This window comes from Cyrtonyx montezumae, unplaced genomic scaffold (assembly GCF_038088225.1).
Source record: "Cyrtonyx montezumae isolate F1298 unplaced genomic scaffold, pur_monq_1.0 scaffold_10, whole genome shotgun sequence".
In the NCBI taxonomy this organism is placed as follows: Eukaryota; Metazoa; Chordata; class Aves; order Galliformes; family Odontophoridae; genus Cyrtonyx; species Cyrtonyx montezumae.
This window is the reverse complement of record NW_027071826.1, coordinates 55,991,067-56,006,766: the sequence shown is the minus strand read 5'-3', so window position 1 is coordinate 56,006,766 and position 15,700 is coordinate 55,991,067. Positions and strand designations below refer to the sequence as shown.

Below are 15,700 nucleotides of genomic sequence, written 5' to 3'. Positions count from 1 at the left end.
CACAGTAAATTAATGTTTGATAGTCAGGTCTGAGCCCCAGGATTTTTTGATTTATCAGCACTATACTCAGAAATCATTGTTTTGCAAGGAAAGATTTCAATTCCACAACAAAAACGGAGGGGGTATGTAGAAGATACCACAGTACAGACAGAAAAATAAATAGTTTATCAAATGTTTCTCTTATTTGAACAAAAGAAGACATTTGGAGGAATTCTCAAGGCTTCCCAGGCTGTAAGGCAGAGTGCCTCCGTCTGCTTTGTAAGCCACATAGACTGCACCTTTTCTTTAAGAATGAAAATACAAATAACAGGAACACATTCACAGAGGTGAGAAACAAAAACATGTTTCTTGCAATTTCTCATTTATGTCTTTATTTTAAGGTTGTTAGGTAGGCACTGGAAATACCTTGGTATAAGTCCATTTCTCAGTCCTGCCGCTCGCACAAAGCTCCCTGGTGATAAGGCAGAACAATTTGCAGCAGGATTTAGATCTGGGTCCTGTGTTCATAGTTCTCATTGATTTATGGCAAGTTTTCTTTCAGCAGTTGATGTCCAGAGCTTCTTCTTTTTAAAGTAATGATCTTATTTTGTGTAGAAAACTGTGCCTTTAGCACTCTCTAGCCTTCTTTGGTTTGAAAATACAAGTATGCGAAAATACCAAGCCGTTGTCTGTGATAATTATGATAAGCTAAATTACCTGCTGTATAATTGTTCTCAAGCTGACCTCCTTATGGATGACTTTTATTCTTTCATTTTATATATTTATAAAAATAAGACTTAATTGGCATTGTAAATTACAGAAACAAAGGGTATATCGTGAGAAGGTCCAGAACTGTTTGTGTCAAACAGAGACTGCTGTTTTTGATATTTTTAAGATTCACGGAGAAAAATCATTTAAATTGATACAATATGTGTGTGCTCAAGGTTCATAATATCAACTACCAATGTATTATTTCAGAATCTGATGAGTTTCCTTAAAGAGAATGAGGTTATATAGCGTGGGGGGACTTGGAAAAGAAAATAGAATTGTGTATTGATGCCTTCAAAAATATTATTTGATGGCAATAAAATGTTCCCCAGAATTCCCTCCTGAATGAAGAAAATGGAGTTTGTTTGCAGTAATTGCATTTTCTAGCATTTGCTTTTGCGCTTTCCAATATGAGTTAAGCCAATTGGAACTTGTGATTTCGTTTTGCTTATTGGCAAAAGTACCATGTAAATTGATCTGTGATGCGTTTATGGAGAAAGCTTTGAAACTTTTGAAATTGAGATGGTTTTTCCTTATTAGATTTAGATAGTATTAGGCTTCGCTTCTATATTTTAGCTTAATACAATAGCAATCAAAAATGTTCCTTTTCAATTTTGCCTTGATCGTGTTCAAGAAGAACGTTTCTCTGTAGCCCCGCTGGTACTGAGAAGGCAGTGTTTGGTTCTGTTCTCAGCTTTGGTACTCAGAGCTCAAGGGGAGAGCCATCTGAAACCAAACTGAGCTCGTAGCGACAGGACAAGTAGTTCTGCGAGCCCTGGTGCAGTGCTTCTTAGTGTATCCGTGTTTGTGATCACAGGAGAAACTGTCAAGATCTGTTGGATGAAATATGTATACAGCTACATACAGCATAGACCTGAAACTATGGGGAGTTGCATGCAGATTTTGTGCAAGTGTAAATATGAGGTAATTCTGTTAACAGGAACGCCATTCAACAGTACCAGTCTGAAAGAAGTTTTTGCCTGAAACCCCCATCTGTTGTCCCAGATGAACTGTTTGACTTAAAGGATCTCTTTAAAAGTGTGCACGCAGCCCCAAAGCAGTCGCACTAGTCCTTCATGTATTGCTTTGTTTATGAGAAACAGAGCAGTAGGAGGAGATACTATTTCTGCAAGGATTGTTTTTTAAAATGGAAGGGAAAAATAAGGCGTATGGTTTGCAGTGAGGATGACGCTTGCAGAATTTGCTGCATTCAGTGGGAAACTTCATAGCTGTCAGCTTTTTTGATTTTAAGTTATGTGATTTTATTTATTTATATTTTTGAAGGCTTCACCTTTTAGGTTACGTGATTACAAGCCTGAAAAAAAAGCCTTACCAGGGGCTCACAAGCAGAGAAATGTGTGCTTCTTTTGTTCCAAATTTCATATTTTTTCACTCAATTCTGATGACTTTTTACACCTACAGCTGGCAGTGCTGTGAGCTGCAGAATCCCAAGGATTTCTTTCTTTGAGCTTAGACTAAACAAATCCTCCATGTTCTACTTCAAAACAAATAATTGCTGTGTGTTAATGGATAAGACAGTAGTGAAGCCTTCTGTTTCAAGAAAAGAAGTTTCAGTGGAGTTTGAAATTACTTTGAGATTAAAAGAAACCAACAAAGACAACTATGTAATGCCACAGTTGTGCTAAGGAAGCTGTGCAGTGCTGAAGTGAAACAGAAGGTTGCTGTTTATGTGATGGTACTTCTTGTCTGTTAAAGAGAAGGATATTAATCACAAACAGTTACATTAGAATAATGTTGTGGTTGAGACATAAATACATAAAAGCAAGGAACTGTTCCCCACATCAGAGTTTGCTTCAGTCAGACCACAGCTAACTAGGTTTGGCAGTGTACGGATGGCCCCGGGTCGGGCTTTGTGCTGCACACTGCGGCCCGGTGTTGTAACAGATTCACTCCTTTTGATAGATGGGAGAGGGAATGAGTGGAAGCACTTGATATTACGTTCGCTGATTCTGCAGTATCAGACAGCTCAGAAGCAGCCACATAGGCTAAGCAGTATCCACACCTGTGGTCGCTCAGAGAGGACCTTACAGGCTGCAATATCTTGGCATTGTGCAGCTGAGTTGTAGGTGCTCAGGCAGCATTCAGTCCATCCTTCCTTGCTTTCATGGGTTTATGACTCAACCTTGACATTATTGTAACGTAGTTTTTTGTGTTTAATGTTTCTTAGACTTGGTTTTCCATTGCCAGCATGGAAGAAATCCTAATGCATGAGTTTCAGAGGAGAAGGTAGCAGTCTGAACCTGCTGTGTGGCTCGATCAGCAAGTGTGAGTATTAACGCTAGAGCTGTCAGGCCTTGTGAAAATTAATGAAGCCTGACGGTTACAGAGTGGAAGGTCAGAGGCAGAGCTTGCACTTACGTAACATTTCTGTTTTGTTGTGTCTAACAGCATTTTCAACAAAGGGGAGCTTTAATGTGCAAGCTTTAGATTTATCACAGGAACTCAAGGGTCTCAGCCTTTGCTTCTCCCTGTGCTGTGGTCTGTTTTCCTTGCAAAAAGGCAAAACAGTTAAACTTTCATTCATCGACTTGCCTTGCTGCGTTGCCTGTGTGTGTTTTGCCTTTAGTTTTTCTTCTCCAAATGTCCTTTTGGAGGGAAAAAAGAAGCATCTGAACTGATGTAATTTTTAAAAGCTGGTGTAATATTTTCATCGGTAAGATTTTGTGAGCTCTTATACTTAAGCTCTTTCTACTTCCCTAGAAGCTTGTTCTATTTTTGTGCATGTTTTATTATTTGTCTGGATTTTTTTCATTGTTTTATTTCAGTCTTTAAGCTTCTACAGACACAAAGGGAAGTTGCACTGAAATACATGGGTTAAGATTTCAATCCGTGTATCAGTTGGTGTCACTATTTCACTGAGGGCTTTCTGTTCAGGTTGTTTGATCAAAACAGCCAGAATATTTCTACAACTCATCTCATCCTAGAAAAATTGTTTGTTTTTCTTACCCAGTTTTGGATCCCTTTACCTCCGGTGAGTGGATTGTTACCCTTTATGGTGAGAGAAGTCTAGTGTTTCATGTGAGAGCTCAAGTCTGCCTTACTATACTTGTGTAGATTGCATTTGCTGCTGCTGAAGGAGAAATCTGAGCCTTTCAAATGCTCTCCCTTTTAAAATGCTGAAAGGAATCTGTGTGTGTTATGGTTGTACTGTAAATGCCGAGAAGCAAGAGTAACCATCGCTTGGAGATTCAGTGGTCTTCCCGTGAGAAACCTCTGTGAGGGGTTACGGTGCTGCCCATCAGCTCTGCTTTCTGTTAGTGGTATTTGCTGGCTGCCCTTTGGCACTCGTGCAGCTGTGTCTGGTCAACTGGTGGCAGCCTGAGCTGCTGTGGGCACTCAAAGTCCATAGGAACAGCACGGAATCGTCTCATTCCGTGTTTGTCTCTGGGTGTTTATGTGGTTGCTTCTAGGTTTTGTGGCCAGTTATGCCTTTGAAGCATGTATGATACACTGAACTGGAGGTGACTGACTTGTGCAGGCTTCTTGCTTGCAGAGATTTTCCTCCTCTTTGAAGGGACAAAGATTTGTGCTTCAAGGTTTCGCAGCCCAGTTCTTAGCATATGGCCAAAGGGTTTATGAGTCTGTGAAACGGGCACGAAAGCACTTAACCTTTCATAGAAGCATTGTGTGGTTTGAATAGCTAATGCATATTCAGAGCTTCACATCAAAAGTGTTTATATAGCAAATGCAGGTTTCTACTACTATTTAGACAATTAGTATCACATTACCTACAAAACACTGTGCTTTGTAGGTAACAGTAGTAAAATAAAAAAAATAAATGGTAATTTTCATGGAGATTCTGAGTTAACATTCACTGCCAGTCATAGTCCTTTTCATGTCTGGCATTTCAGCAGAACTTTGGTTGTGTGAGTGAGCTGGACTTGTATGAAGCATGTCATTAACACAAATGGCTGTTCAACAGATAAAGGACTCTTAGGATGAAGTATTTAAGGTGAATTAAATTTTTTTTTTTTTTGAAAAAGCAACTCTTCCTCCCCTAATTCTTGTTTATATTCAGTCTGTTTTCCATCTACCACTTTAAAGTAGTATTTGTGGTTGCTGCCCGTGGAGGAAGTCCTGTTCTGCCTTAGAAGCCTGCACAACCTCATTCCTTGTTTACTACATCAATTTTTGTCTTAATCAGTTTGTTTTGTGACGCACTGTGCTCTGCACCTCCCAAATCCTTGTGTTGGGGAAGAGGCTTAGTGGCACAGGAATGAGAACAAAGGCATAAACACATGTTAGAAGATACACACACACGTGTGTGTGTGCTGGTGTAACCCTTCTTAAGATTTCTGGTACTCCAATATAAGCGTCTGCTTTGAAGACATAGTGCTGTAATCATTTTTTTTTAGCCTTTTTATTTCTCCTGGAGAACAGGTAAGTGTTTTTAATTTAAATGTAGGTATTACTTTGGGAGTTGATAATTCAAGTTTCTGAAGAGTTTATCCCATCAGAAGCATCAACTCTTTTCGTAGCCTGAAAATTAGTACTTCATTTCTAGATTCGTGGTATAGTTTGGAATGAGATTACTGATACATGATGGAAAACATAATTGCTGGGAAAATGAAGACCAAGTGCAGCTGACAGAAATGCAGTGAAATGAAATCAGAATACCTTCCAGCTTTGTGCTGCAGTGGCTCTCTTATCAAACTGTGGAAGTAGTAATACAGAGATTAATCTAGTCAAGCTGGAAACTAAAATACCACGGAGTACGATATTTTGTGTGTGGCTGCTCATGCTCCCATATAAAGCACAAAAGGTCAGCAGATTATAGACAAAGGGCAGAACTGTCAAAGGAAAAAATGCCAAAATATTTCATAAATTGTATCAGTGAGGATGAATGTTGTGCACTGCCACTGGGGTCTTTCGGGAAGGGAAAACCTAAATGCGATGAACAAATAACTAATCCAATTGCAGGTAATTTATTACTGTGATTAGTAGTAGATAGTCTTTCCTCGGGGAAGAGGAAAGAAATGGATGAGACTTCCTCTGGCTTTTCTCTTTTGCTTGAACCTGACTTTTGGTGCGTTTATGTGCATATGAGCTGTGTTTCTCATCTCCCTCTCTCGAGCTGGCTCCAGTGGCTGCCATTCCAGAAAAGGAGAGCAAAACGGGGCTTTTATACAGTCAGGGAGCAGAGTGGGGGAGCCAGGTCAAAACTTCGTCCCCATCCTGTGGTAAATAATGATGGCAGCCATGGAGAGAAGCAGTTCTTCTCCTGTCCCTGAATGGGGACTTGGACCCATAGTGAGCACATCCCCAGCCAGCGCTGCTCGGTCTTCCAGTGCTTGTGCTCTTCACTGGATATGCACAGCAGCAGAGCTGGAGCTTACAGGCAAACACTGACACACTTTGGTCCCTGTGGGATTTCTGCTCAGAGGCCTCTTTTGCCACGTTTCTCAGGCTGTGCTGTTGATCCACTGGGTTTGTTGTTATAGCACTGTCCTGAGCAGCCTGCTTTCACCTGGCACAAGACCTGAGGCTCCTCTTCCGTTGCTGGCACTCATGAACTGACCAAGTGGGGCCACTCTCAGGAAAATGAATGGCTTTTTGGACATAAATTACAGTAATTATGGTTAAGATTTTTCCCACTGATCTCAGATGTTTATATAACACATATAATGTTACATTTGCACATTTCAGTAATCACAAGTGGTCTCTTTTCATGTCCTATGTCTTCAAAGTAAGCCCTCTTTTGCAGCATGGCAAGGTAGAAAACATTGGCTTCAAACATAATGTCCACTTTTAACTGAACATCAAATCAGGAAAACAGACAGATTTTCAAATGTCTTATCAAAATAAATTAGGCTAAGTGTAAAATCTGGACTTCTATCCAGTAAGACAAGAAGTTTTCTCTGTTAAAACTGGCAACTGTTGATAACATGGCACAAACTTGAATCTAACATATCCATCCTACTTTTCTGAGAACTTAATTGCATTTTGTGTGTTTCTGGGGGACTGGCAGCTATGATGGGTGTATCACGTGGCATGCCTATCCTGTCTTTTGTATTTCCCAAGAAGAGAAAGTAGGAATTTTGCTTCGTGCCCAGGAGTGTCAGGGAGCAGGAACTGTAGGTACTTGCCTCTTCTAGTGTTTCAATAGACCTGAATTACAGAGGTGTGTGTAGGAAGGGAAGGGAAGAGGGAAAGTAGTGCTGTATAAAACTGTAGCACAGCACTTATTGCCTCTCCCCCAGCTTTTAATCTGACGTAGAAACACAGAGTTACGAGTATATATGATTGCATTTTGTTCAGACTTGAAATCTATGACAATGTGCATTTTTCTTGCTTCAAGGGATGTATAACTATGTTATTCTATCCAGAATTAGCTGCTTCTGTGAAGTCAGTGCTTATGTTTTGCACATAATTCCTGTGTAAATACTGAAAAGCAGAGTTTTGACTAGCTCCATGTAAGCCTTGTTTAGGGGAAGTTGATCTTTACAGGTGTATAGGTGCTCACAGGTGCTGTGTAAAACTAGTTTTTAAAACCAGATAAAATGCTTTCAGAAGCTGCTTGAAACACAGTGTTTAAACTTTCAAAGCTGTGAAATAGCAAATACTCATAAATAGAACATTATTCAAGAGAAATACACAGCATCTGGTGCTGTGTTTCTTTGGGGCATGTGCTAGAAGTTATAGAACAGGAAGATATACATGTGAGTCTCTTTTATTGTAATGCTTCTTTGTGGCATTACTTTACAATTCAAAACAGTTGAATTCCATGGAGGAGAGGTGGTATTAGTAACTTCTGCTCAAGGTGGAGATGCAAGCAGATTTTGGGTATTGCATTTTGTCACTGTGCTGGTGATGGGATTGCGGGAGAATAATGCACTGACTAAGTTCTCTTTTCTTGTGATTTCAGGAAACCTGCCATATGAATATAAAATAGTGATCGCTGGGAATCATGAACTGACATTTGATAAGGAATTCATGGCAGACCTTGTTAAACAAGATTACTACCGCTTTCCTTCCGTGTCCAAATTGAAACCAGAGGACTTTGACAATGTTCAGTCACTCCTGACAAATAGTATTTACTTACAAGATTCAGAAGTAACAGTTAAAGGATTCCGGATATATGGTGCCCCGTGGTAAGTCTGAATTCAAACTTTTTTTGCTCTCGATTACTTAAACCACAACAGAAGTGATTCCTGCTGAAAATGCACGAAGCTGCTTTGTTGCTTTGCCCTGCAGAATAGTATCAAACATAGCTGTTAACCACTCTGAAGCAGTGGCTGCATTTTTTTTTGTGGATAAGTGTGCTGCCTGTGGCCATCCGTGTGAAATAAGGGGAAAAAGTTGTTGTCTCTCTCCAGTCTGCCCACTGAACACACTTAAAAAATTATGGACTCAGTATCTGGTCTATGCTTGTGGATTAACTGCAGGAGCATCTTCGTGTGTATTAGGGAAGGAAGTTCCTTTATATTGTGTGCTATTTAGATGTTTAGGCCTGCTGTTCTAATAGATTGGTGTGGTAGCATTTAACACGCATGTAGCACAAAGTAAAAGGCAGCAGGTGCTTCGAGTGCTACTTCAGTTCATTTATAGGCATTGTTCTCTTTTGCTTGTAACATTATAATAATGGATCTTGAGGCAGTTTTGAATTCATTCAATTCCTGATCAAACCGTATACACGAAGAGCTACTGTCTGTTGTTCTAAGACCTGTCTTGTTTTCTCAACATGTTATATTGGAGTGCCCGTTACCTCTCTTTGGAGCCTTAGATGATTTCAAAGCTTAGTTGTCAGTATGGTTTTCACAGAATCTTAGAGTCACCAAGGTTGGAAGAGATCTCCAAGATCATTTGGTAGCACTCCTTTTGAATTCTTACACTAACAACAACCACAGTTCTTTGAGCCTCTACTGGAAAACCGATCTGCAGTGGTGGTGATCATTATGTTACTTGGCATTCTCAATTGTCAGCTGATGTGTTTAGATGCTAATTGATGCACACCTGTAAAGAGGGTTTCTTTTAAGTTTATAACTTACATTTTTGGTGTCAGACTTGTTTTACAGGTGAGTGTAAAGGAAGAGGAAATAGGATTAAGCCAAAGAAAAGGGTAAATGTATGAGGACATGAGCAATATTCCCCTTTATTGTACTTTTTCGTATCTCTCCTGACTGTTCACTTAGCACACAGTCTTCATATGCATGCTGATGTTTCCAATGGTGCTTTGTAGACAATGTATTTACACTAATGCTGGCTGGAAAACAGCAAAGCAGCATTGTGTAAAGTTCTTCATTTAAACTAGTTTACATCAGCCTGACATAGCTTAATTTAACCCTCTAAATTCTGCAGCATCAGCTGATTGGGAAAGGTGCACTTAATTCAGTTTAGTCACCATCTTATAAAGACATTTCATAGTGTTTCTTTCCAATATAGCAACATAAAATGCATGGAAGACAGAGTCCATAAAAGCCCTACAGAGGGTAGAGGAGATACGAGATGTGCTGCAGGGAGATCAGCTGTATGAGCTGCAAGCTAAGATTAAGACTGTGTTCAGCTTATTTCATGTGTATGTATGAGACAGGGGATGGCTTGCATTCTGCAGGCATCCCGTGATTACAGTGTGTGGGCATCTTTTCAAATTTATTTGATACAGATTTACTGGAGAGCTTTCTTGTTTAAATACTTGCTGAAAGTGATCTGGATGAGAATGTAGAACTCAAGTCTTGGAAACGGTATTTTTGTGGAAGCGAGAACTTGGAATTCAGAAAAGGGGAACTGTGTGATGTGCCTTTACGTGTGTTCACGTTTATATGAACTGGCAAAACGTAGCAATGTTTTTTGCCCTGTTTTTTCCAAAATTCATGATGGCTATGTTATCCTTTCACATCCACCTGCATTTAGAAGTGTTTCATTTTGCATGTCGATTTAGAATGCTTGTTCTGAAATACTAAGGGTTGAGTCATCAGGGTTGATTTTAACCATAATGAATGAGTGACATACGTATCCTGACCTTTTTATGGCAGACGATTATTCCTCCCTATCAATTCATTGACTGATAACTTGAGTTTTTCCAATTAATGATTACTGGAGATTCAGCTGGATTGCTAGGATGACAAGTTGAGCTGTGACCAAGTCCAGCTTTTACTCTGTTAGAGCATGTTTCATCTGTGGTCAGCTATGAATAACTTCTCAAATCGTGTTCTGAAGCAACTGGTGATGGGAAATGGATTTGGGACTATCAAAGTGCAGCTTTTTGAGTCAGTGTGTATAGTCTGTGTTTAGACGATAGATTTATTTGGCTTTGTCTTGTTGTTGTGTGGGTTTGTTTTTTTTATTTCTGCTCTAGAAAGTGTGAAAATTAAGAGTTTCCTGCATTTTACTCGTTTTACTTGGTCCTTGAGACTAAGGGAAAGTCACATCAGATATTGGACAAATCTGTTTCAGATTTGTTCTGTGCCTGGAAAATGAGCCAGAATGATCAACCAAGCATATTGGCACCTAATTTTTTTCTCCTTCTCCTATGATGACATCTCACTCTACTACCTATAAATCTTTAGATTACCCCAAAGGAAGAGAATTTGTGGTGGAGTTGTATGTATTTATGGCCTCCTTACCCCAATTAGTTCTGTCACAGATGTGGAACAGCGGTCATTAACCCAGAAGATGCTCCAACCCTAAAATGAGATAAGTTGGCATGTTCAATTTATGTGCATTTTTGTATTTCCAGAGGGAAAAAAATCTCATTTGCTGATAAAGCTACTGGTTTTAATTTAAAAAGAGGGATCAACCCAAGAATAACAGCTGTGATTCTGGAGGCTTCAGCCTGTCAGAGGATTCTAAGAAGTAATTGCCAGAAGACTGGAAAAACTGGCTATAAGTCATCTATCTGTTTAGAAAATGTAAATCGCCAACTCAGTGTAACTACAGAAAAGAAATATCAGTCCATATTCATTACGTCTTATTGCTCGTGGTACATCTGAAAGCTTCCTAAAGACCTAAGAGGATTCAAGTAGTGTATCCTAACTTACGATTCAGTAGAATTTGTGTGTAGAAAATAACTTAGAATACACGGGAGCATTCATGTGTATTTGCAATTGGAATGTGCTGTGGTGCATATCAACAGCCTCTAAGGAGCAGAAAATTTGAATTTAGCCTGATGGTTCTGAGAGTATTAAATGCCATTAGCTGAAGGGAACTTGAAAACAGTGCAACAGCCCCTAGCAGAGGAAAGAGCGAGGGTAGGTGTTTTCATACCTTGGGAAGGAGATTGTTGGGTGTACCTCAAAAGGAGTAAAATGACTGAAGGTTTTCCTTTTTGTCTATAGATTATCTACTAAACATTTCTCTTCTTTCTAGTCCTTTTCTGGCTTTGCCCTAGTAGTTAGGGCATCATGCAGTCAACGCTCTTCAGGACTCCAATAGAGACATTTTATCCTACAGAAATGTGAGGTTAAGGCTAGTTACTGAATAGGGCAAAAGTACAAACAGTTATGGATAAATGAATTTTACCATCTTAAGGCTCTATGTGTCAAGTTCACATAAACATAACTCATATGCTGCCATATCTTTATAAGGGTTGGCAGAGGCAGTGTGCTTTTATGCACATTATGGTACTGAATATGTGTTAGGTGATCACGTATTTTAATTAAATTCAAATGTTACTTTAAATTACATGTGTTTAAATATTTGCAATTGTTCATCCATGTTGAGTTCTGAATTTACTCTAGTATGCTATTGACATTTGAATACAAATATTCTAGCACTATCTGGATTTGGATGAAGCTTTAAAGCACTCAAACCTCTGGAGAGCTACAGTTAACAGGAGCCAGAGTTAGCTTAAACCACACTTCAACAGAAACAATTGTTCAGGGAAAATTCTTTGTCTTGTTTTGTCCACTGCGGCTTGCTTTTTTGGTTTGCTTAAAAGACATTACAAAAAGCTGTAATGAGGAAATGCTCTGGTAAACTTGAAAACTTGTGCTCAGAAGTTTAGGGTATGTAATTTGATGAATAATTAGATTATAAGTTTATTTACGGGTTTTAAATTCTGTTCTCCATAACGTTTCATGAGAAGTGTCACAGGTCTAAAGTCTCATAAAGCAATCAATCACATTGGTTTTGTGGCTATTACAATATATTGGCAAATTCCACCCGTATCCAACTAAAAGTGAAGACCAAAGACTTTCACCATAAATGTTTGTTTAAGTTGCTGTAGAGAACAATGTTTTTGAGGAGTGGACATGTTTTGCATAAAAGCTAACTTGATATAAATCACTGCATTTTAATAGTTAATTGAATCGACTTTGTGGTGATAATGGAAAAGTGCAAACGTAAAAGATAAAAATTGATCATTTAAATAATGACTTTGGAAGCTGTGATTTGCATCATTGTGATTGAAATCACTTTGTTTTGAATGAAGCTGGGAATAAAGTTCCTGCCTCCTGTCAGAAGCAGCAGCATTGTTTGGCCGTATCCTGCACGTTTGTCAGGTTGCAGCTTGCTCTGCTCTCAAGAAGCAGAGCACAAAGCTGTCCTCCCAGTTGCTTTTAATGAATACTAGTGGGTTTTTCCTGTGTCCAAGAATTTGATCTGCAGGGTGATCCAGAGGTCAAGAACAAACGAGTCGCTATCGCTCACCTCTGCGAAGCCAAGGCTTTCATTTGCTTTTTTTAGTAACTCTAGAGGAAGTGCCTGAATTTCTTTTTCAGAAGTGAAATTTTAATTGGCATAGATAATGCAGCCTTAAGAAAACATTGAGAGAGACACTCATTCATCTGCCTTAAAAATAGCTATTTTGGGGGTTTTTCTTTTTAGGACAATGTAAATATTGTGGGTTTCATCGCAAGATTTTGCACAAGTTTAAATTTATTTCTATAAGCGTTTCTTTCTCTGCTTCATTTGCGATTATATTTTAATCCGAGCGGCTCTAAGTTGGTGCATCTTCCTTGTTCTGATCAGTGTCCTCAGGCTTTGTGTTTATCCTGTCAGAAAAGCATCAGATGTTGTTTTTTTCTTTGCAATTATAAGTTTTGTAATGCATCATGGGTTTTGCTGACAGTCTTTAAGTTCTTGAAATAGCAAGCAAATTAACAGCAGATATTGAGTGTGAGGACTGGAAAACCAATTGGCAGCTCACGTGGTAGGATTCAGATATACTGATGGGTTGGAATGGGAAAAAATGGGTCTCGTTTCTTTTATTTCATAGTCGTAGCTGACAATTAACTTGCGCCTGGAAAAAAAAGAGGAATAGAAATTGAACTACTCAGCAATAAAGTTCTTTGCTATTTGGTGGTGAGGAAGCCGTGAGGAGACGGGGGAGCAAACTTGGTGATGTCCCAGTTTTTCAGGAGCCCTAGCTGATTCAGTGGAAGTCAGCAACTGAGCAAAGTGTTGGCAGAGACTGAAGTCTTCTGTCCGTGTGTTGAACAAACGCCCCACGGCTGTAGCGTGCTTGTGCTTAAAGGTGCAGGCTTCTGTTTCGTTTTTCTTGGCATTTGTCCCTCAAGCTTCTCATTTTAAGATGGAAGAATGTGTTCCCCCAGGTCCGGATTGCAGCACTTTGTTTACATTTTTTGCCTTGTTGGGAACACTGCTGATTTTTCTGCAGTCTGCTTGATACCAGATTCACTCTGAGCTAAAAATTTTCCTTTTTACAATCAAAAAACTTCAAAAAGTATTTGTCCTTAAAGGAATATTGGAAGGTTTGTAATTTGAAATACATTATTGCATAAGTGACTTTTAATTCTGGAGTGCTAACCTTTCCTAGCTCACTTATTTTGGAAAGCTCTGCACCCCAGCACAGGGACAGATGATAAAGCCCTAAGCTTTCCTTCAAGCTCGACTTCAACATGAATAAGAGCTTTAGGGTATTCATTGCTGTTTTAACACGCAAACTGTTGATTTATGGGTGGAAGCCTAGCCAGTTCAAACAAACAGGAGTAAAATAGTGGCTCTACTAACTCTTAAATTTTCCCTAGCGTGGAAACAGGGATTTGAGCTTCTTCAGAGCAGCACCAAACTGTCTGAGGCTATCTGCCCTATGTCTCTAATTCCTGCAACTTTTTCAGTTCAGTAGGTGCTAAGCAAAAATGCAAAGGTCCAGAGTATCACCTGTGCTGTCCAGGGACCTGTGAATGCTGGTTATCTCCTGCTTGTAGATTAATTTGTTCAACAACAACATGATTGTGATGCATAAGTTGCATGTGCAAAATCTTTAAGTCATGTTCCTAGACTTGGTGGATGAATTTGTATTACTTCAGATTATGGTGATGATGAGATTCCCTCAGCGTGATGGTGATAAAAGTACAATAGAAATGGAAGATAAATCAAGTTTGAGCAAAACAGTATATGGATGCAATAAAAGTAAGTCATATAGCAAGTGACTAGATTTTGTTAGCTCCTGATGAAGGCTAAGATTTCTCATGACTATCTTGAAGATTATTTGGGTTGTATTTATCTAATACTTATTGATCGGAATGCTAACTTTAACCCGTTTAAAATGCTTATTGGAATTCACAGAAGCTATGAGATAAAGCAGAAATTGCAATAGCACTCCAAATAAGAGAACACTGATTGTGAATCTGAGCGTAGATGGAAAGGTCAGGAGTGACAACTACATTCATCAGATTTTCATGAGAATCCTTTCAGTAGAATAGATTCGGCATTTAATTTCACAAATGGTCAAGAGTCCTGGATTCAACTGAAAATCAATGAGACCACTAGGAATGTACTACCCCTAAAATGTCTAGGTGCTAGTCAATTTTTTGTTTTGTGAGCATCTCAAGTATGGGAGCTGCTGACATCCTGGGCTGTAGCAGTTAAGTTTCCTCTGTGGAGGATGTCAGTGTAGTCACAAGAATAGGTTATGGTAGCTGCTGTAACTGTGTACAAATGAGCACGCTGTGTGCGTGCACAGTACGCAGGGAGACGGTAATCAGTTTCCACCTAGTACCTCTGCTCTGCAACTTTAATATGTGTGCTTCACACATCGTGCCTAGAAACAGTGTGCCTACATCTACGTGGTCAAAGGAAATAATACTTCCTGGGAACTGAGCTGGTAGTGACTCGCTGTCATCTGCCAGGCACGACATTGTGTTCTTGGCCTTCATTTTGCAAGTAATATTTGGAGTGCTTGTGTGCTGTATCTGTACCTTGCAGCTTGTCTTGCCTCTGCTTGGGGAGCGCCTTGCATCTTGGTGTTTCAGCAGCATTTTTGGATGGGTAGCACTGACAGAAAGTTGTGTGGTCTGCTTCCTCAGAAAGGCACTTTATTTCTGCACAGGTGAATCAGTGTCTTACAGCTGGTAAGTGTAGTGCCCCATTGGGAAAGACCTGTGAGTTTGTACCCTGAGCATATATTTACAGACTGTGTATTACCTCCAACTCTACATGGGGGGGAAAGCTTTTTGTAAGAAGAAATCTTTCCATCTCCTTTTTCTGGCACAGATTTTAGTGCATCTTTTGTCCAAAACTGTGAATGTAATAAAAAGAAACCACAAGAAAAATGTTCCCTGTACCACCTCTCCCGGTGATCCATCTGGACTACTTGGGACACCTCCATATCCTGCGTAGCAGGAAGGCGTAGGAGAAAGGGGGACTGAGCACTAATGTGCTGAAAGCTGCAGTCCTACAGGGTTTCAATATGGGATGCCCAAATATCTCTGCTGGGCCTTCCTGGTTACTGCTGTACTGCAGTGGCAATGGAGCCTGAGGAACAGCTTTCGTATGCCAGCATTGTAATTGCTGAGCTGTGTCTATATAACTGAAAGGTTTATAACAACTTCTGCAAATTTTCTATTAACCTCATCTCAACAGATAAGTGATTTTTAAGGAGAAAACAGCCTTTATTTCAGAGAGAAGTTTTGGTTAGGTTTCATAAGTTTGGAGTTAAAATATAGGTTAGCCATTGTGAGAGGCATAGAAAGCTTGCCCATCTGAGCTGCTTTAGCACCGGAGAGGGGACCTTGCTGTAAGGATGTGCCTT

The 15,700-nt window shown here is 39.6% G+C and overlaps 1 protein-coding gene across 5 annotated transcripts in view; it reads left to right on the top strand.

Annotated features, from left to right (window-relative positions):
• MPPED2 (metallophosphoesterase domain containing 2) overlaps positions 1–15,700 on the top strand; it is a 96,940-nt gene that overhangs the window by 46,002 nt on the left and 35,238 nt on the right. For all 5 annotated transcript variants that reach the window (XR_010623387.1, XM_065755437.1, XM_065755438.1 and 2 more), the window contains exon 4: positions 7,634–7,859. Coding sequence is in view for 4 of the 5 variants with exons in the window: in XM_065755437.1 (XP_065611509.1) it covers positions 7,634–7,859 (226 nt within the window). In the remaining variant the exon portion in view is untranslated. The remainder of the gene's footprint in view (positions 1–7,633; positions 7,860–15,700) is intronic.